Source organism: Aythya ferina, assembly GCF_964211825.1.
Source record: "Aythya ferina genome assembly, chromosome: 3".
Lineage (NCBI taxonomy): Eukaryota > Metazoa > Chordata > Aves > Anseriformes > Anatidae > Aythya > Aythya ferina.
The window spans coordinates 86,415,691-86,433,314 of NC_140298.1; the positions used below are offsets into that span (position 1 = coordinate 86,415,691).

Consider the following 17,624-nt stretch of genomic DNA (forward strand, 5'->3'; position numbering starts at 1 on the left):
ATTCAGGGAATGTTGCCTTTACAGAACAAAAGCATGGCTAAAAAATAAAAATAATAATGTATCACCTTCTGATCAATAATGATCATCACAAACCATCTAAACAAATACATGCAACGCGTTAATCCAGACATTTGTGAAATACGCATTCTTGATTCTGGAGCCTGGATATTTATCTGCAGTGGAAGGAGTCGATGCAAATTTTGTTTAAAGTCTAGAAATTTCAGTCGTCTTGTAGGATGGGACAGAGCTGTATGACTTCTCACAGCCTTTTATTGCCCTTGTGTAACACTGACAGATATTATTACAATACTGTTTACGAAGCAGTTTAACTAAGTAACATTTAAATGAGAAACATACTCCATTTGTTTGCATTCCAGCACAACTTATGTTAAAACACATTGTGTTTTCAGCAGTGTTTTTCTGGGGCTAGCCTATCTAAATTTCCTGCGTTGCAGAACCCACGCACTATCTGGCTTATTATTGTTGTATAGCATGAACCAAATTTCCAGGACTGAAGTGATAAAATATGAAGTTCTCTAGAGATAAATTAAGTATTCTGCTCTTTTTCAGCCTGTTGCATAAATAGCAGACATCCTAGAGCTTAAATTCCCAATTATTTCCTGAAACAATACTCCTACAATGAGTATTGTGGTTTTGGTCCGAAACTTGCTGGTGTCTCTATCCAGGCTACCACTGCACTCACTGCTTTTTGCATACATGCAAAAAAAAATGAGGGATGCACAATGTTCTTTCTCCCAAAGCATTAGTTAGGAAGAACAAACCTGATGCTAAACAGGCACTGTCACAGAGCTTAAATTAAAGCAGTTTTAATTGGAGGACAATGGGGATAGAAGTTTGTGTAACAGTCTACTAGCTACTGTTGTGAGTTGTCATCAGTACTTTTAGTGGTATTTAGTTATATTTTGTGTATGTATTTAGTTGACATCAGTATATATGCATAAGTAAACCAAGTTTCCAAAGGCAGAAATACAGTTAAAGAGAGGTGGTATTAGTAAAATTTATCTATTTTTTATACAAGTTAAACCACTGGGGAAATCGAATGTTTTTTAATCTCTGCATGAAAGTGCAGATTCTAAAAGTAGAATGACTCTGAAACAGCCTCTCAACACAGTTAAGCTCGAATTGGCCTAAGCAGGATGGTTTTCCCTCAGGCAGCCTCCTCACACATTGCATGAGAACAGATACTCAGCTGCAACAAACTGGTCTGGCTCCCCTTAACCTTCAAGATTTTCAGTCAGCTTACAATAAAAGAGCATCTGTCCACAAGTTGGAATTTGCAAATATCATCTACATCTGAGCGCATATAGTATGTGGATTTGATTATTCCATTAAAATAAACCATTTACCTGGAAAAGCTGTTCCCCCCCCCCCCCCCCCGATACACATAAATCTTGTTTAAAAAAAAAAAAAAATAAGTAATCATTCTCTCTCTTCCCACTGCTGAATCATTTAACATTATATACCTATTTTGGTTTATTCTAGTATTTTTGTATATACTGGTTGTGGGTAAAGTCACACCCCAAATAACTGACAACAGAATTTAATCACAAACCCCAGCAAAATAAGGAGGGGTGAAGAAAATGTAAGATGCAAGCAATGCAAGTCTCTTTACTTACCATGTAAACATGGTAAATCCCATGTTTACCAGAATTTGGATACTAAATCCACATAGCTTTCTGCTCATATATATTCATACGAAAGCACAGTTCATATATATTTTAAGCATCATACATCACAAAGAGCACTGTTTACTTTCCTCTGGCAACATCAATTATGAGCCCAACACAAGAGGAAAAAAAGATAAGAACAAAAAGGCCTAGCAAAGAAACAGGTCAGCTCTTTGAATCTAGGTTAGGGCTTGCAATTACTCACATAAGCAAATAAAGCATCCTGCAGGCATGGTGTACATTACCAAGTTTCCCTTTGTAGCCACAGGTCTGCATGGGTCCACATGCAAATCTGCCAAAAGCAAGTAAAACCTAGCCTGTCAGAAAACTACAGCAAACCACAACATAATTGTTTTGCAGATTTTATCCTCACTAACCAGACTGGATCCCACAGAACACCTTTCACCACATCTTTCTCCCAACAGACTTAACTTGCGTTAAGCAGAAATGATTTAGTTTTAAAATACAAAACACAGTGGCAAAAGACAAGTAATATGGCCGTTACCTCATTGGTACTGTTTCAAAGTTGTACCTTGTAACATAAGTTCCCCTTTGATTTGTAGAAGTAGATGCCAAGAGTCAAAAGATTCAGGGAGATGGAGTACACCTTTGGGAATCCCGGTACAGACTACAGAGGTTCTTTAGGAGTAAGTACAATTCAAGGATGTCAGTGCAAGGTTTTAACCAGTGACTGAAAATGTTTTAATCAAAAAATCTGAGAAATAAAATATAGTGGATCTTAAACTAGGGAAGCTGGCGCAGTTCTTTCACATGCTTGCTACATGGTACATAAATTAAAAATAAATAAAATATCAACTACATGGTTTTCTAATTTTTTTTTCAACTTTTTTTTTTTCTGAATGTTTTGGAAAATAGACTCCTCCATGACAAGAGCGCAATGCAACCTCAAAAACCAACTGAACAGTTCCTCTGCTCGAGTCTGTTCATTTAAGGGTGTGCTTCAGCAAGAAAAAAAAAGGAATGTCACAAGGGACTACTTAGATGTCTCTTCTACTTTTGCAGCTATCCTGCAAATGTGCACCAGAAGTACATGCATTTTTTATGCTATGTAATCTAAAACTTTTAAAAGGACTCTGAACTGTTATTCTAGCCAACCTGAAAAACAATACAAAGAGATCCATTTAATTAGGCAGCCATCTGATACCTTACGCTGCAGAACACAGTCATGCTACTCAAAGTATTTGCAATCTTAAATCTTATAAAGGAATAAGCAACTTACACTTTCCTCAGAGTGCATGTATCTTCATATAATTATTAAATATAAATATCTAGCCTCCACCCCACTAACTTCCATTGATTTATTACATTTTATTCAGAAAAGCCACCAGTAAAATTCCTTGTTCAGTTGCAAAGCTGTACTGTAGCTGACCACTACGGTGAGAATGAATAATTAGTAAGTACATGTAGTAGTGAACTTTTATAACCAAAGTAGTAACATTTTAAAATAACTCATTCTTAATCCTGTGTTTTTCTATTAACATCAAATTTTATTAAAAAAATAAGTTTCCTATATTTAACATGTATATTAGCTTGCTGTATATGACTGAAGATCTCAAGACCTTTAACATTAAATGATAATAAATCAAACACTTTCTTCACAGCTTTGAAAAAGGGAAGGGAAGAAGGGGAGGACAGGATAGAGGAAGGAAAAGGAGAAAGCACCAGGCCATTCCTAGCAAGAGAACCAAATAGTTCTACATCATCAATTTATGAACCTGCATCACAAGCGTTAGAAAAAGGAAAACAATTATATTGATCAAATTTGGATATACTCCATATAATTAGAACATATCATTGGGAAAAATAACTAACTGAGAAGAAACACATTCTATTTGCAATGGTTTCTGTATTTCCAAGAACTTACTTTCCTTTCCTCTCTACAAGCCATCACTGATTTACTTGCATTTGTAAAAACTACTATTCCAATATGTTAGTTGCACTGAAACCAGATACAAGACGCTGCAGGAAAACAATCTGAAGCTACTTTATCACTTATTTTCTGCAACAATGGCAAGAATACTGGACTAATGCCATGGAGGAAACAACTCCTAAGCGCGTGCCTTACATATTTAATTTGTAAACCAGAAGATTGCCCCCACATACTTCAACAAAAAACCTCTCTAGGCATCGGCCCATCTGCAAGAGACGTACGGTGCTTACGTACTCTCCATGAGGCACAGGGTCTGCACAAGAAAGAGATGAGGGAATGAACAAATCCCCTAAATCCCGTGGGTTACCTGTGCAGGTTAGCAGCCCATGGCTGTGTTGCTCTTTGTGCAATCACTCTGTTTTGGTCAGTGACCCTACTTTTAAACAGAGTCTCACAGCAATACCTTTTCTGGCAGCAACGCCCTTAACAGCCATGTTTTCAGGGTTTAGTGAGAATGCAAACTCACAGAGAGCCTGAAGTACTGGGTCTTCAAGTATGCTTGATCTTCTGTATAAAAACTGATCTTGGGGGACACAAAGTTCAGCTAAGGAAGTCTCTGCTGCTTCTTCTCGAGAAGGGAATGACAAATTACAGTCCCAGTAGAAAAAAACAGGCAAGAAAATACCGTCTGCAAGGAGGGACAGAAAATCCCCTTGGTCCCCTGAGAGACTTCCTCCCAGGGAGAGACAGCTTCTGGATCCCTTCAAAGATATCCATACTAGCAGTGGACTGGATATATATATCCTTGCAAAAAACATTTCTTATTTTCCTCATTTGAATACCAAAGCCTTTCTAACAAGGATGCTTGCACTGTAAGCAACAATGGCATTTTAAACTATTTTAAAAATCAAAATATATTGGAAATACCCAAACAAATCCCAGCATTAGTCTGATGCTACCTAAAGCCAAGAACAAACAAGCAAGCAATGAACACTGATATTTTGTTGGTTTTTTTCTTTTTTTTTTTTTGCATGGATATTACAAAAAATAGTAATCATACACTTTTTTTAAATGTTCATTACTTAGATAAAGCACATATGAATGTAACATTCAGAATTGTAACATAGAAAATGTAATGTGGGCAATCTGCTATTCCAAGTACACTTACCAAAATACAATTTTATAATGAAGAAAGTCTCAAAATACACCTGTACAACAATTGGGATCCACAAAATATGATTTAATAGTATCACTCAAGATCACTTCATTGAAACCACTTTTATAATACTGCTTGAATAGTAATCTCTGGTCAAAGAGCATTCTCCTCCTTTCTCTAGCCCGTCCCACTAAAGCAAGTGTGGAATTTTAATTGCAATGCATATCTTTTAAAACCCCAAATCTGAAGCAGTCCTATTAACTATTACACTGCCTACACTTAGATACTGTGAGGATGGGAATCACCCTCTCTGAGGCCATGGTACACTGAGACACTTACCCATATTATTGTTTGTAGCGCAAGCAGAATAATCTTGTAAAGGGCAACTAAATAGGGTCAAAATATGAATTAAGTATCTTACTACCAAATCATTCCCTATGTGTTACTTAAGCCTGTAACATTACAGCTTTACTGAAAAAGAAAAAGTTAACCATTTTATCCTATAAATATTTTCTTTATTTGCTTTATGTTTAGAAGTTGCTATTTAAGTTCTATTAACAGAAATACATAACAAAAGCTCCCTACCAAGTGGAAAAAAAGTAATTACAAATGCTGAAAAAGTTGGCCTCATTAACATATGTACAGACTTGCTTACTTAATACACATCTTTGTGGGAATTAAATCTTTTTATGACACACATTTATACAGGCATTGAACATTTCCAAGTAACTTTGAGCAGAGAATACGCCAAATCTTTAGTCTGGGCAGACAAAATGTATATTTCAGTTTTGATTGTGGAGCTAACATGCAACAGATACAACATTCAGTCTGAGCCACTGTTGATAAGTTGTTCTGTTTTTTCCTGCAAAGATCTTTCTGCTGAACTTGCGTCTTTTTGTCCCTTCTTGTCTTTGCTCTGCTGTTCCTGCAGCTTCAGGATTATTTTTCGTATTTCTTCTCTTTTGGTTTTCATTCTTGGGCGTGGAAACCAGTCTGTTAAGTTCATTGGTAGCTCAAAACTCAGAATAGGATTCTGAAAAGAAAGTTGATTTGGACAGTAGGGAGTTATAACGTAAAAGATTGGGGAGAATTGTAGTGGAAAATGTGCATTCTTCCCTGGCTCATCCCTCAGCGTGAAACAAAATTTCTACTGTTTATATCTTTTGTACATGTAGAATTAATGTCAAATTGATCAAGCTTTGCTATGAATATCACACATCCACACCACAGTTCTGGTGGAGTGTCCAAATAATCTACTCAGACTGCTGTATTGTGTAGGCAAACTATTTGAATTAATTTGTGTGATAGACATCGTACTAATTAAGAGGTAAAAGATAAATAGATACAAGATACAGGGTTTTTTGTTTTCTTTTCTTTTGGAAAAAAAGGGTGGCTAGAATCAAGACCGGATTCCTAATGAGCTCTAGTCCTGTTCTTGTAAATACCTGTGGGACCACAACAAACCAGGAAATTGAGCTTTACATTCCACTCCTAAAAGCAAGGCGCCTGGGAAGAGCACCTGGCTGCCTGCCGGCCCTTTCTGTGTGCTTACCTCCCGTTTTCCTGCCAGAGGTCACTTACCCGGAGAACTAGCAGGAGAGCTGCGGTGAGGCACAACCACTGCGCCCCGACCCATCAGCACAGCCTGCGGCACGGCGCTTTCTCTCAGCGAGCCCCTCCTGCCTGCCCATCACCACAGGGACAGCCAGGGGCGGCCATGGCGGCGGCCCGGCCGCGGCCCCAGGCGCCCTCCGGTGGCCGAGCCGATGGGGCCCAGCAGGCACCAGCCGTGCTGTTACGCCAGATACCTCGTCAAGCGAGCCTTGGTTTTAAAAAGACCTACACGTCATGGCTTTAATGCTTATTATTAAAAGAAGACGCTTGAAATAAACCCACAAAGCAGAAGATGTGACTGAACAGCCCTACCCATGCACCTAACCATACTCTCCAGGTCAGCTGGTACAGCTGCCGGGACAACTGAGACTTGGTAGCATCTTTCAGACACATTAACAGCTGCAATGGATTAGCTCAATAGCTGTGAGATTTTCTAGTACTGTGCCGCTAGCCCAGGTTTTACTTTCCCACCAGCGTCACCTCTGAGAATACCCTGTGATTTTTTACCAGACGCATCTACGTCCCACCCCTGCCCCCTGGCAGGCAAAGCTGTGGGGCTGGCCAAGACAGGGGGATCCAGCCTGCCATAATTCTGCAGGCACTTGGCAAGAACCAAGGGGTAAGGTCCTTAGAACGTGGCTGGCTCCACAGTCCCCCACGTACAGAACAAAAAGCTCTCTAGGATGGTTCTAAGCTCTGAAAAGCAAAAGCTAATTAATTAATAAAAAGTGTTTTAAGGCACATTGAATGTTTGGCCTTCATTTTGCATGAATAAACTCTTCTAAAGCCTTGCTGCTATCACATAAGGAATGAACAAGGGGAGGGTTGAGCAATGGAGAAGGAATCACCAGCTTTCTCGGGAGACGGGTAGTCACAGGACAGCTCATCAACAGTGCTCTAAAGCACTCTAGACTGTAAACAGAGTCTACACCCCATCTCAATTCACCATTTCTCCTCCCAACCCAGACCTGAGGGTGTTCCATCCTCCCCTTCTGAAAGGAGCCTTAACTTGAAGGCCAAGATAGTTAAAGGAAATAAAGATTCAACTATTTTCTTCAATGGAATTAAGATTTGGCTTCTAGCTATAATGATTTTACTTACATGTTATAATGAAAGCTTAAGAAGTCTAAATTAGCTGTGTTGTATTAATGAATTTATTCACAGTCACATTTCTTAGGGGAAAAAGAACAAGCTTTTATAGTACCACGTCTTTGGTTTAGATTTTGAACTCAAATTTGAACTCTTACTGGGTAATTTTAAAGGCCACGCACTGTAACAACACAAAGCTTTTCTCAGTAATTTCTCAGAAAATTCCATGGCTTCTGGTATCTGGTACACATGTGTACCAGATATTAAAATATTGGCCATTAGTTTATTTTCCAGGAAGTATTCATTATTATCTATGAGAACATATAAATTTGTTTCTAATGCATCATCTAATAAATAGCTGTAAAAGCTAAAAGAGCCTTTTATAATTGCAGCACATACTTGATCGCTGCAGGAGACAAAACAAATAGTTACATAAATAGGTATACATACCTCAAAAAAGCTCTCCACATACTGCAGTATGTACACTCCACAATCACTGAAGTTGTTCTGTTGTGGCACTTTTGGGTTGGAACCTTTCATGACTTCTTTGGAAAAGCTTCTTTTATTGCCCTTCCTGACTTCCCATTCTACTTCTAAATATCTACGATAAAAGACCATGAAAATTAAAACTTTGTTTTTCACTTGCAGAATTTTGCAAAAATTAGTTATGAAACTTACTCCCTTAGTGTTTTCACAACATTTGACCGTGAAGGGCCTCTCAGGGAGTCCATAAGCAAAATGCAGGGCCTGTAAGAGAACATAATTTTAAAGTACAGAGTCTTTTACAACAGCTTAGAAAATACATTACAAAGCTAGCGATTTGTGGGATGACCTTGAAGAAAAGTAGATCAGTACTATAACATTTTTACCAGTGCTGCTATAATCCCCTAACTGGGATAGCTAAATACAAAGTTATCTTTAAATTTAACCACACACTCAGTACAGAGAACTCCAGTACTATAGTTTCTAAGTGCATTCTCTCAGACTGAAACCATTTGTTACAGGCAAAATCTAGTTACCCTAAAAGCCCCCCAGGTGTCTAGTGCTACTTTAGATGCACAAGGTATCTGGGACACCTGCAAGAGACTGGAAAGTAAGGCACAGAACCCACAAACGTCCTCCTGGAGAAACATCTGGAGGACAGATAGGGCAGTCCACAGCACCTAAAAATACACTAGATTTTGTATGTTCAAGAAGTGGTCCCAACTGCTGAATCTGAAATCTATCATTCAATCTAGAGGCTACAGTCTTAGCAGAAACTATAAATGTAATAATTATATATAATTATATCAGCTGCCTTATAGGCAACAGCTGGATTTATCCACTGGAGCCAACTCATTCCAGGGTTCAGAATCTCAGCATTGTTAAGATATAAGGTGTACCTTAAGGGACAAATAAGATACAGACTACTTATCACAAAGCTCTACCTTTTTTCCCCTAATAATAATACACACATGCATTCACACAAGATGTTCTTTGTAACTGGAAACTAGCAAATTCAGACTAATTATATACATGAATTTATAAATAGGTTTGGTTTGTATGTGTAAATTAACTTACATGTATGCAACTTTTGAGGCACAAGCATATTATTACTTGAACAACGATTGCTTTAATTTATACTTGTTTTTATTTTTGATTGAAAGAGAGATGTTATTTAAATAAGCAATATTCTCAAAACACACAATCCAGTACTTTTTTTTTTTTATTATTTGTTTTGGAAGGGAGGAGTAGAATTGAATTTCCTTTCTCATACAGAAATAATTTTAATACTTCATTGTTATCATAGTTTCAAGTGCCCTTAATGATTTTTGATACCTGTGTCAAAGATTTTATGAAGTTTCATATTCAGATTTAAATAATGACTGGAGAGAAGTATTACAAACAGATAATCTATCATCAGCATGAGAAAAATTTAAGCTATAATTACAAGTCCATAGCACTACCAAATATTTCTAAATCTCGCAGTACAGATGGATTTTTACACCTTCATGACAATGCATCAAGGATACTACCTACATATTTCATATAATGTACAAATACATAATTTTATTATCCTGCACCGTAAGAAAAACCACTTATGAAAACCATTACCTTTCTAGTAAGCATTACATTCAGAAAAAATGTGAGAATGGATAAACAAAATGTGGTAAAATATAAAGAAAACTCTGAAGACAACAATATTAGTGACAATATTTCTGGACTTGGAATAACACTTCTGGTCACATCAAAATGCAGGCAGCTGCAGTCAGTGTTCATTAATAAATCACTTGTGTTTCCAAAATCCAAAAACATTTTAAAGATATTTCAAATGAAAAACAGGTTATGAAAAAAGTAGGTGAAAGACCCTGTAATTGAACTCAATGCTGTGAAGCATTCTCATTAGAGAAAAGAAGATTAACCAAGAAACAGGGAGAGACAATAAAAACAACTCAAATACATTTAAATCAGGCATGGAAGCAGTTAAAAACGATTCTATTTTCCTGTAATAATTTGACTGACCACAAAGGTTTCATTTAGTATTAACTTAACTACATGTTTAATTTGAAGAAATTATTCTGCCTTTTAATATAAAAGGATACATTTAAACGTGCTTCTGCAACCTTCTTTCTGTAGGAATCTAAGCACAAAATATGAACATACAGCCTTATTTGAAGAAATAATCTTCTGTCACTTGAAGAAGTACATAAGCTTAACAGAAACCAACAAGGTATTATTTTACCAGTAGTTTCATTTGCTATATTTTCTGATTACTGAAGATGATGGTACTACAGAATATAGAAGGCTCCCTCAAACACAAATACACAGGCTAAACTGTTTGAAGAAAATGTATGAGCATTTCCCACAATTACTGTCTTAAAATTTCATACACTCCCATGAAATTTTCATTTCCCAAACTGTATTAATATCAATTTCAACTGTTTCACTACTTACTGTTTGCAGATAGTAGGCTTCAGGTGCCACTGTCCCATTTCTGAATTACAGTTATCATCTAAAAGGCCACCATCATCACTACTGTCTTCCTACAAAAGCAATATGTTTACAGGTGTTTAGAAGTTCACATTTTTAAACAGATGCAAGAGGAATTATTGCTATACTTTCTGTTTTTATTCAAGACCAACAACATCAAGTTTAATAAAGAAGTGTTAACTTTTTTTTCATTTACAACCATTCACTGCTTATATTAACAACTTTTAGTCTCACACTGTTTCTCAAATCCATGCTGGAAAGACATGGAGTGAATGGTGCTGTTATATTTAATGACCACTGAAACTAGAAAAAAAAAAAAACAAACACACAAATGAAACAAAAAAACATGATTTTTTTTTTTTTTTTTAAGTGTTTCTGGCCTAAAAGAGGTGCATCTCCCTGCAGGTTAAAATCCAAATTGTATTGTCTCTTCCTACTGATTACTAGAAACTTATTCAGCATAGGAAACGAGACAGTATCTGCAAAATCTGCAATAAACTCAGGAGGAAAGCTTGATCCTTAGTCCAGAATCCACCAACTTGGTTCTCTGAGCAAGGGAAATCTAAAGGCAAATTGACATGATTTTACATATTGCAAAAACTGATACACCACAAACCTGGGAATATTCTTTAACCTTTTGATTTCAGTAATGATTGCTATGAAGGATATGGAAGATTCATCAATGAGAACACTACGTTCTTGTACCTAAAAGGAAACCAGTGATCCATGATTTCTCACCCGGCTATGGAGTTAGCTATTACTACCCCAGACCACTGCATTACAGGGAAAGATATGCTTTCCAAAAAGGGGAACCAAGAAATCAGCATGATTTGAGCACTTGTGTACAAATCATACAGGATCCTGTACACAGGATCCTATGACTAAAATCCTCCTGTTACACCATTAAGATTTTATCATGTCTTCTACACGATACCTAATACACCTGCTTCTGCTGCAGCCTCAACATCATTTTTGGCAGACATGAAAGTACACTCAGCCTGTCATGGTCTACCATTTCTATACTTGCTTTGTGTGTTCTAGAAGATATCAGTAACAGCTTCCTCCTGAGCCAAGTTCTAAGCTACACTGCAAGCGAGGAACTTGGCATCTTTTCCTCCCCTCAAAGAACACAGGTGACCATGAGCTTTCTTCACTGCTTTCTGCTACCAAGTACAGAAAGGCACTTCATTAGGATAGAATCAAAGACTATTTATTTGGACAAGTGACATGACAGCAGGTGGATTGAGTCTGAAAGCGCAGATAGGTTTCAACAAGAAGTGACTGTTTTTACGCTGTGCACATAGACACACACACACACTATTTGGAAGACATCACAAATAGCTGCAGACTTTGCAAAATAACTGCTTTGTCTGGACTCAAAGGTGAAGAACAGATAAATTCTGGACTGTACATTTGAAAGCCTTTGATTCTTTGTTTCAGACAACTTAGACTTATATACCCAGAACAATGAACACACGAAGACCAATTAAGAAGAGCAACTGTTTAACTTCTAACTTGCTCACACTGAACTTCCACTGCAGAAGCAACACGGCTATGAGATCACGCTCTTATACTCAGAAGTGAATCAATGAAGGACAACAAATGATCAGACTTCCCACATCTCTGCAATCTAAAACTCTTGAACTTGAAGAACACCACTTGATTATAAACCCACATTGTTTAAATGTGACTAGGAAAAACAATGACTAAATGCAACGGAAGAGTTAACACCTACTTATAAATCCATCTGTTTACACCAAAAAAATGTAGCTTAAATCAGAGTAACTTGCTCTCGGGTCTACTAGGTAAATATGGGAGTTGGGGAGATTAGAGAGCGTTGCTGACTTTCAGAGTTTACAATAAAATCGTTGGATAATATTGTCATAATGCACAGGACTCACACAACATGAAATGCAGGATCAGAACAGCAGTTTCTTGTTGAACAGTTTAATGAACATATGTTCGATCCTCTCCTGTTTGCTAGTTTCTAAATTTTGTAAGGTAAACAGTGCTTTGGATTTGACATTTGTAAAATTAATTAGCTTTAGATAATGCACATTTACAATGTATATAAAAGCTTTTACACTACCCATTGAAAATGAAACACAACAGTCTGCCTTTCCCAGATAAAATTGCTAAATACTTTACCTGGTTATCTTGGTCTTCCGAAAAATCTATTAATTCATCTTCATTCAGTTTACTGCCATCAGCTGAATCTTCACTGTAGTTTAGCCTGATTTTGTGCAATCCATCTGCATCAATCACAGACAGTAATATATTTAAACACCAAATGCTACATATCATTGAAGACCAAACTAATTTTAAGTACCTGAGATTTTCTAAGAGTTCCTCACGGTAACTTCTCTACAGCTGATAAACAGCATTTTATTCATGTAAATAATAAACCCAAAGGGAAAAGTTTATTCTAAATAATACAGCAAAGATTATTCCTTATTTTGTGAAATGCTTAAAAAGTTGTAATAACCTAGACTAAAACATACCATGAAATTACCACTGGAGTTCCATAAGGCCTTTACAACAATAAGTGGCCCTGCCACCAAAAGAAGTCTCATTTTGTCCCTAGGTAGTTCTTCTTGCCTTTGACACAAAATATATCCACACACAGTGGACCAGACTGAGAAAGTCAGCCAAAAGCTTAGTATTTTTAATTTGAATCAGTTCCTTGATCAGATTTGCTGTGCAGTTTTATGACGACTTCTGCTGGTAAAACAGAACATGCTGCTAGGGAGGGCAAAATGCAGGATCAGCTCTTCTGGGAGCAACAGATTAGAAATGTTTGTGAAACTTCACTGTTTGCTACATAAAAAGGATGTATCTGAAAATTCACTCCCCACATATTTACATATGCCTTTACATATTTACTCACGTGGGAAACTATCAGAAAATATAAAGAACAATTAATGTTATCGCTAAACCTGTGAAGGATGCAGACACAAACAGCTACAGGCTCATTAGTCCTCCTATACTACCATGCAAGCCTTCAGAACAGCTTTTGAAGAGAAAAGTAATTAACTATGTGAAAATAAATGATAAACATATAACTTGTGCTAGCAGAACTTGGTAACTTCCTAAGAAAACTTTCCTTAGGAAAAGGCTGTATAGTATATCTAAACAAACACAAAAATGGAAGTGTTGGTTCTGGTGCCAGCGAAGGACCTATTAGTTACCAAAGCAACCCAGGATTTTTCTGTAAGAACAGTAAATAGGGCAAAGAACTAGCTAACAAAGTCAAAGAAGATCTGCATTTGAAGTTGAACTAACAGTCTGGAATGAGGTTACCAGGGGATTTCCATAGGGACAAACTTGGGAATTAATCTTACTTGGTGTCTTTGAAAAGACCTCAGCAAAGAAAGTAGGCCACACTCGCATGGCTTACTGCTGACAGTCCTAAAAAATAAGAATTGGTATCAAGAATAATCACAGATCATACAAGAAGAACTGTATGACCTATGAATAAAAGTGGGGGATTAGTTAAATAATAAAAAATATGTATTTTGGATGATCTCTTCAAAGTTATTTTGCATCAACTTCTACTAATATGTGAGTCCAACACCACAAATTAGTTTGAGATCAAGACATCTGTGTTTAAGCTCCCATGTATAGTAGGCACCTAGGGTCTCACAACACACGGTGGAGACCTTAATTAGAGCAGAGAGCAACTCAACTGAACAACTCACTTACAGTTCACTGACTGTACTACGAAAGGGGCAGCTGCTGCCTTTTGAGGTATCTTCAGATAGCTAGCACATAGCTTTGGCAGTCAAGAGTTAAGATCCATACCCTTCTAGAGTAACAGCTGAAGACTGGGCAGAATACTGAAGGCCCGCATCCCCATCTTCCATCTGATATAAATGGCAGTTCAGGTTTGTAGTGCATCTAAATTTCATTGCTGTACTGTCAATTTTGAATTGAATCTCTCTCTTAAACCTGGACTGGGACCATTACGAACATCTGCACTGATCACAGGCTGCATCATCTGCCATAGCTGAGCAATGAAGTCTGAGCATTTCAGATTTTGACAGAAGGACCATCGGCCAGCCACCAATACAGTGCAGCCATTAAAAAGAAAGAAATGCTATCCTAGCAAAAATGTATTTCATAAAGAATGTCCTCGCTAATTACAGACAAAAAACAATAGTGGCATCCAAGACAGGTGAGACCATATACAGCACCAATATCAGACTGCGATAATCGTGTACAGAATGAAAAAAAAAATCAATCCAAACAACAACTGCCCACCTATCTCCCTGTAAGAACAAAACAGAGCTGCTAGTAGTGACAATGTTACCACAAAAGAAGAATAAACTAGCCAGGAATAAATTTGGACTAGAAAGTGGGAAATGGTTTACACCCAAAGATACTGCATGTAATGGCCTGCAGTATACAGATTAGACCATTTGATTAATAGTCTTTTCAGACCTTGTACCATAAACGACACAATTATTTACTATGTGTAAATTAAGTCAGTAGGAATGTTATCAGTGCCTGACACAGAAGTTTTCTCACGACCAGCTGTTTTGTACTCTATGCCTCAAGGGAAAAACTGTGAGCAGAGAAAACAATCTTTTCCCAATTCCTTCATTTGTCTTCAAAATTATGTCAGCTCCTTTGCTCACTTTTGTACAAATGCTATTCCAGACGACTAAAACTACTGGTATCAGCCTCCACAAAAGTGATGCATGGAGGAAGCCTCTCTAAATGTAACATGGAAATCACATGACTGATTTTTTTTTTTTGGTTGTTTTCTTCTCAGTCTTTTTACATGCCTTCCAACAGAACATTCAAGAACTTGTTGAAGTGAAACTTCAAACTCTAGAAGACAGTGGAATTAAACTTTCTCATGATCTTAATTCAGCTGCCCCATGCATATACATTTTGAGGGTTCACGGTCAAAGGATCAGCAACTACTATTCTTTCCCTAAAAATTCCAGTCTCATCTGATGCAAATTAAGTGACATTTAGAAAATGATTGTGTGTGAGAAAGCATAATGCGACTGACAAATTTGTCGGATTTGGGTAAACTGTTTTCTCTCCAGTCTCATGTGATGAGAGATGAACACAAAAACTTCTTACACAATGGCTGTAAATTACTTACATTGCCAGCCTTCAAATGTGAGCCACAAACTACTCAACTTTCAATGTTTACACAACTGCAAATGTAGTAACAGATGTGAAGCTTCCAAATTTACATTAAAATGTGTGTTTTTACAATTACATACCCATAGATTGGCTAGCAGTTGTGAATTCACCCTGTATACCGTTTTCATCTGGAGTCCTATGGTCAAGTTTATGGCATGCTGATTCCACAGTGTTAGGTTCTTCCACATCACTGTCTATTTGACTCAATTTTTTGAAACCACTTTTTCCCCTACAAGGACTTCTTCTACAACACGAAGACTCACTGTCCTCTGTTTCAGTGTTTGGGTCAATTAAAGCTGTATTATACTTTTTGGTCAATGTCTTCTTTGCTGTGGACATGGAAGGCGAGTTTTGGGTATCGAACTCATTTGGCAAAGGAGATGGTGTGTTGCTTTCTCCATCTGAAGAGGAAGATTTTGTCTGTGTTGCAGCACTTTCATGATAGTGAGGATTTGGTTCATATTTGGGTTTTTCTAGACCAGGAAAACAGATGACAGCCAAAAACCAGTGGGCCCTGCAAAGGAAAAAATTTATTAATAACCAGCAATTACATTAATATTCAGTGTTAAACTTGAAGTTGGTAAAAGCAAGCAAAAACTCTGTGCACATACGTGCACACAAAACTGAAACCTGTTCCCCATAATCAACAGACTGCAATAGCTGTTCACTTTCCTGTGCAGGTCTTACTTGAACATTAAGTTTTCTTTAAAGGGAGGATCATTCTATGCCAGCAGTCACCAACAAATGTATTAATATGATGCAGTTAGTTGAGAATAGGTGCTGTCTAAATATTATTTCAATTTGTTCACAGTTTATACATCCTTTTCCTCCTTTGAATTAAAGCTTAATTCATTTTAAATGTTTTCTTTATCACAGCATTATTTAGAGATTGTAGAGTTCATGTTTTATGACTGTATAAAGTTTTCTACAAATTCACCACTGACACTAAAAGTAGTTAGGTCAATGGTACAACTGAGTTGCCCAAATCCTTCCACCTGTAAGATCTTCTAGTTTTATATGACACTTCCCATTTTAAAAACAATCCTGCCACCAGTGAAGAAAAAGGGGGAGAAAAGATGGCGTGTAACGCTATCAACCACAACCCTGTTATCTTACTCATCCTTCACAAATCTGTAAGGAAGAAAACTGCCATTCTAACCCTTTCAGGACCAAAATTAGTCATATCCCCCAACCCAAATGAAGATAGGAAGTTTTGCCCCAGCTTCCTCCACATCTTCTTGCCAGTTCAGACTTGACTTGCCACTCAATCAGAAATTGAACAGCAGGTAATTCAGGTATTGTGGCATTGCAAGTAAATATATACTGACCCTATTTAGAAAATTTCTGAAGGTCCTCTGATTTCCTACAGCACATAACAAAACAGAACCAAGCTATGTATTATGCAGATAAAGCCACATTTCAATATGCTTTAGAAAAATGAAAAAGCAGTAGCTAAAATGCACATCTGATCTATTAAAAAATTAGATGATTATGAGTCTAAATTCCATCAAAAGTCAATGGTAATTCAAGTAAACAGCTTTTGAAAGCAACACATGAAGTATTGAGGCATTTTGTCTTGAATGATTCACCACACCTAGTAAATGAATTTTTTAAGTATTGCCAAACCTTAGAATTTGGGCATATCCTATTATAAGATATACTTTATGTACCAGATATGCAAATAGAGTAGCAAATTAACCTGGATTTGAAAAGAAAATAACTTGCAACTTTTAAAGGAACAAGCTATTTCCACTAGAGACTTGAACAAAAATATACTCTCCAAAATACTGATGGTCAATTCAGCCATTCTGTTCTTAAATTAGTTCTCCCCTAGAGTCATCCTGGCCACCTCCACTTACTGCAGTTCTTTGAACTTCTCAGGTGAACCCACATTCCTTAAACTAATGGTTGTGGGAGAGTCTACAAGACTTTCTAGAAGTAGATTTCTAGAAAGTTCTAGTAGATTTCTACTTTCTAGAAGTAGATTCTAGAAGTTAAGCAACTCCAAAAAAAGCATTTCTAGCATGCTGCTTTAAAACAAATGCCAGAATAAACA

At 37.0% G+C, this 17,624-nt stretch overlaps 1 protein-coding gene across 4 annotated transcripts in view; it reads right to left on the reverse strand.

Moving 5' to 3' along the window:
* Nucleotides 1-4,578: 4,578 nt before the first annotated feature.
* The window catches only part of SENP6 (SUMO specific peptidase 6), a 92,606-nt gene continuing 79,560 nt past the window's right edge, over nucleotides 4,579-17,624 (reverse strand). For all 4 annotated transcript variants that reach the window (XM_084512364.1, XM_084512367.1, XM_084512366.1 and 1 more), the window contains 6 exons: nucleotides 15,649-16,082; nucleotides 12,557-12,660; nucleotides 10,373-10,461; nucleotides 8,117-8,185; nucleotides 7,889-8,039; nucleotides 4,579-5,768 (listed from right to left, as the gene is read on the reverse strand). In XM_084512364.1, the coding sequence (XP_084368490.1) occupies nucleotides 5,559-5,768; nucleotides 7,889-8,039; nucleotides 8,117-8,185; nucleotides 10,373-10,461; nucleotides 12,557-12,660; nucleotides 15,649-16,082 (1,057 nt within the window). In that variant the 3' untranslated portion in view covers nucleotides 4,579-5,558. The remainder of the gene's footprint in view (nucleotides 5,769-7,888; nucleotides 8,040-8,116; nucleotides 8,186-10,372; nucleotides 10,462-12,556; nucleotides 12,661-15,648; nucleotides 16,083-17,624) is intronic.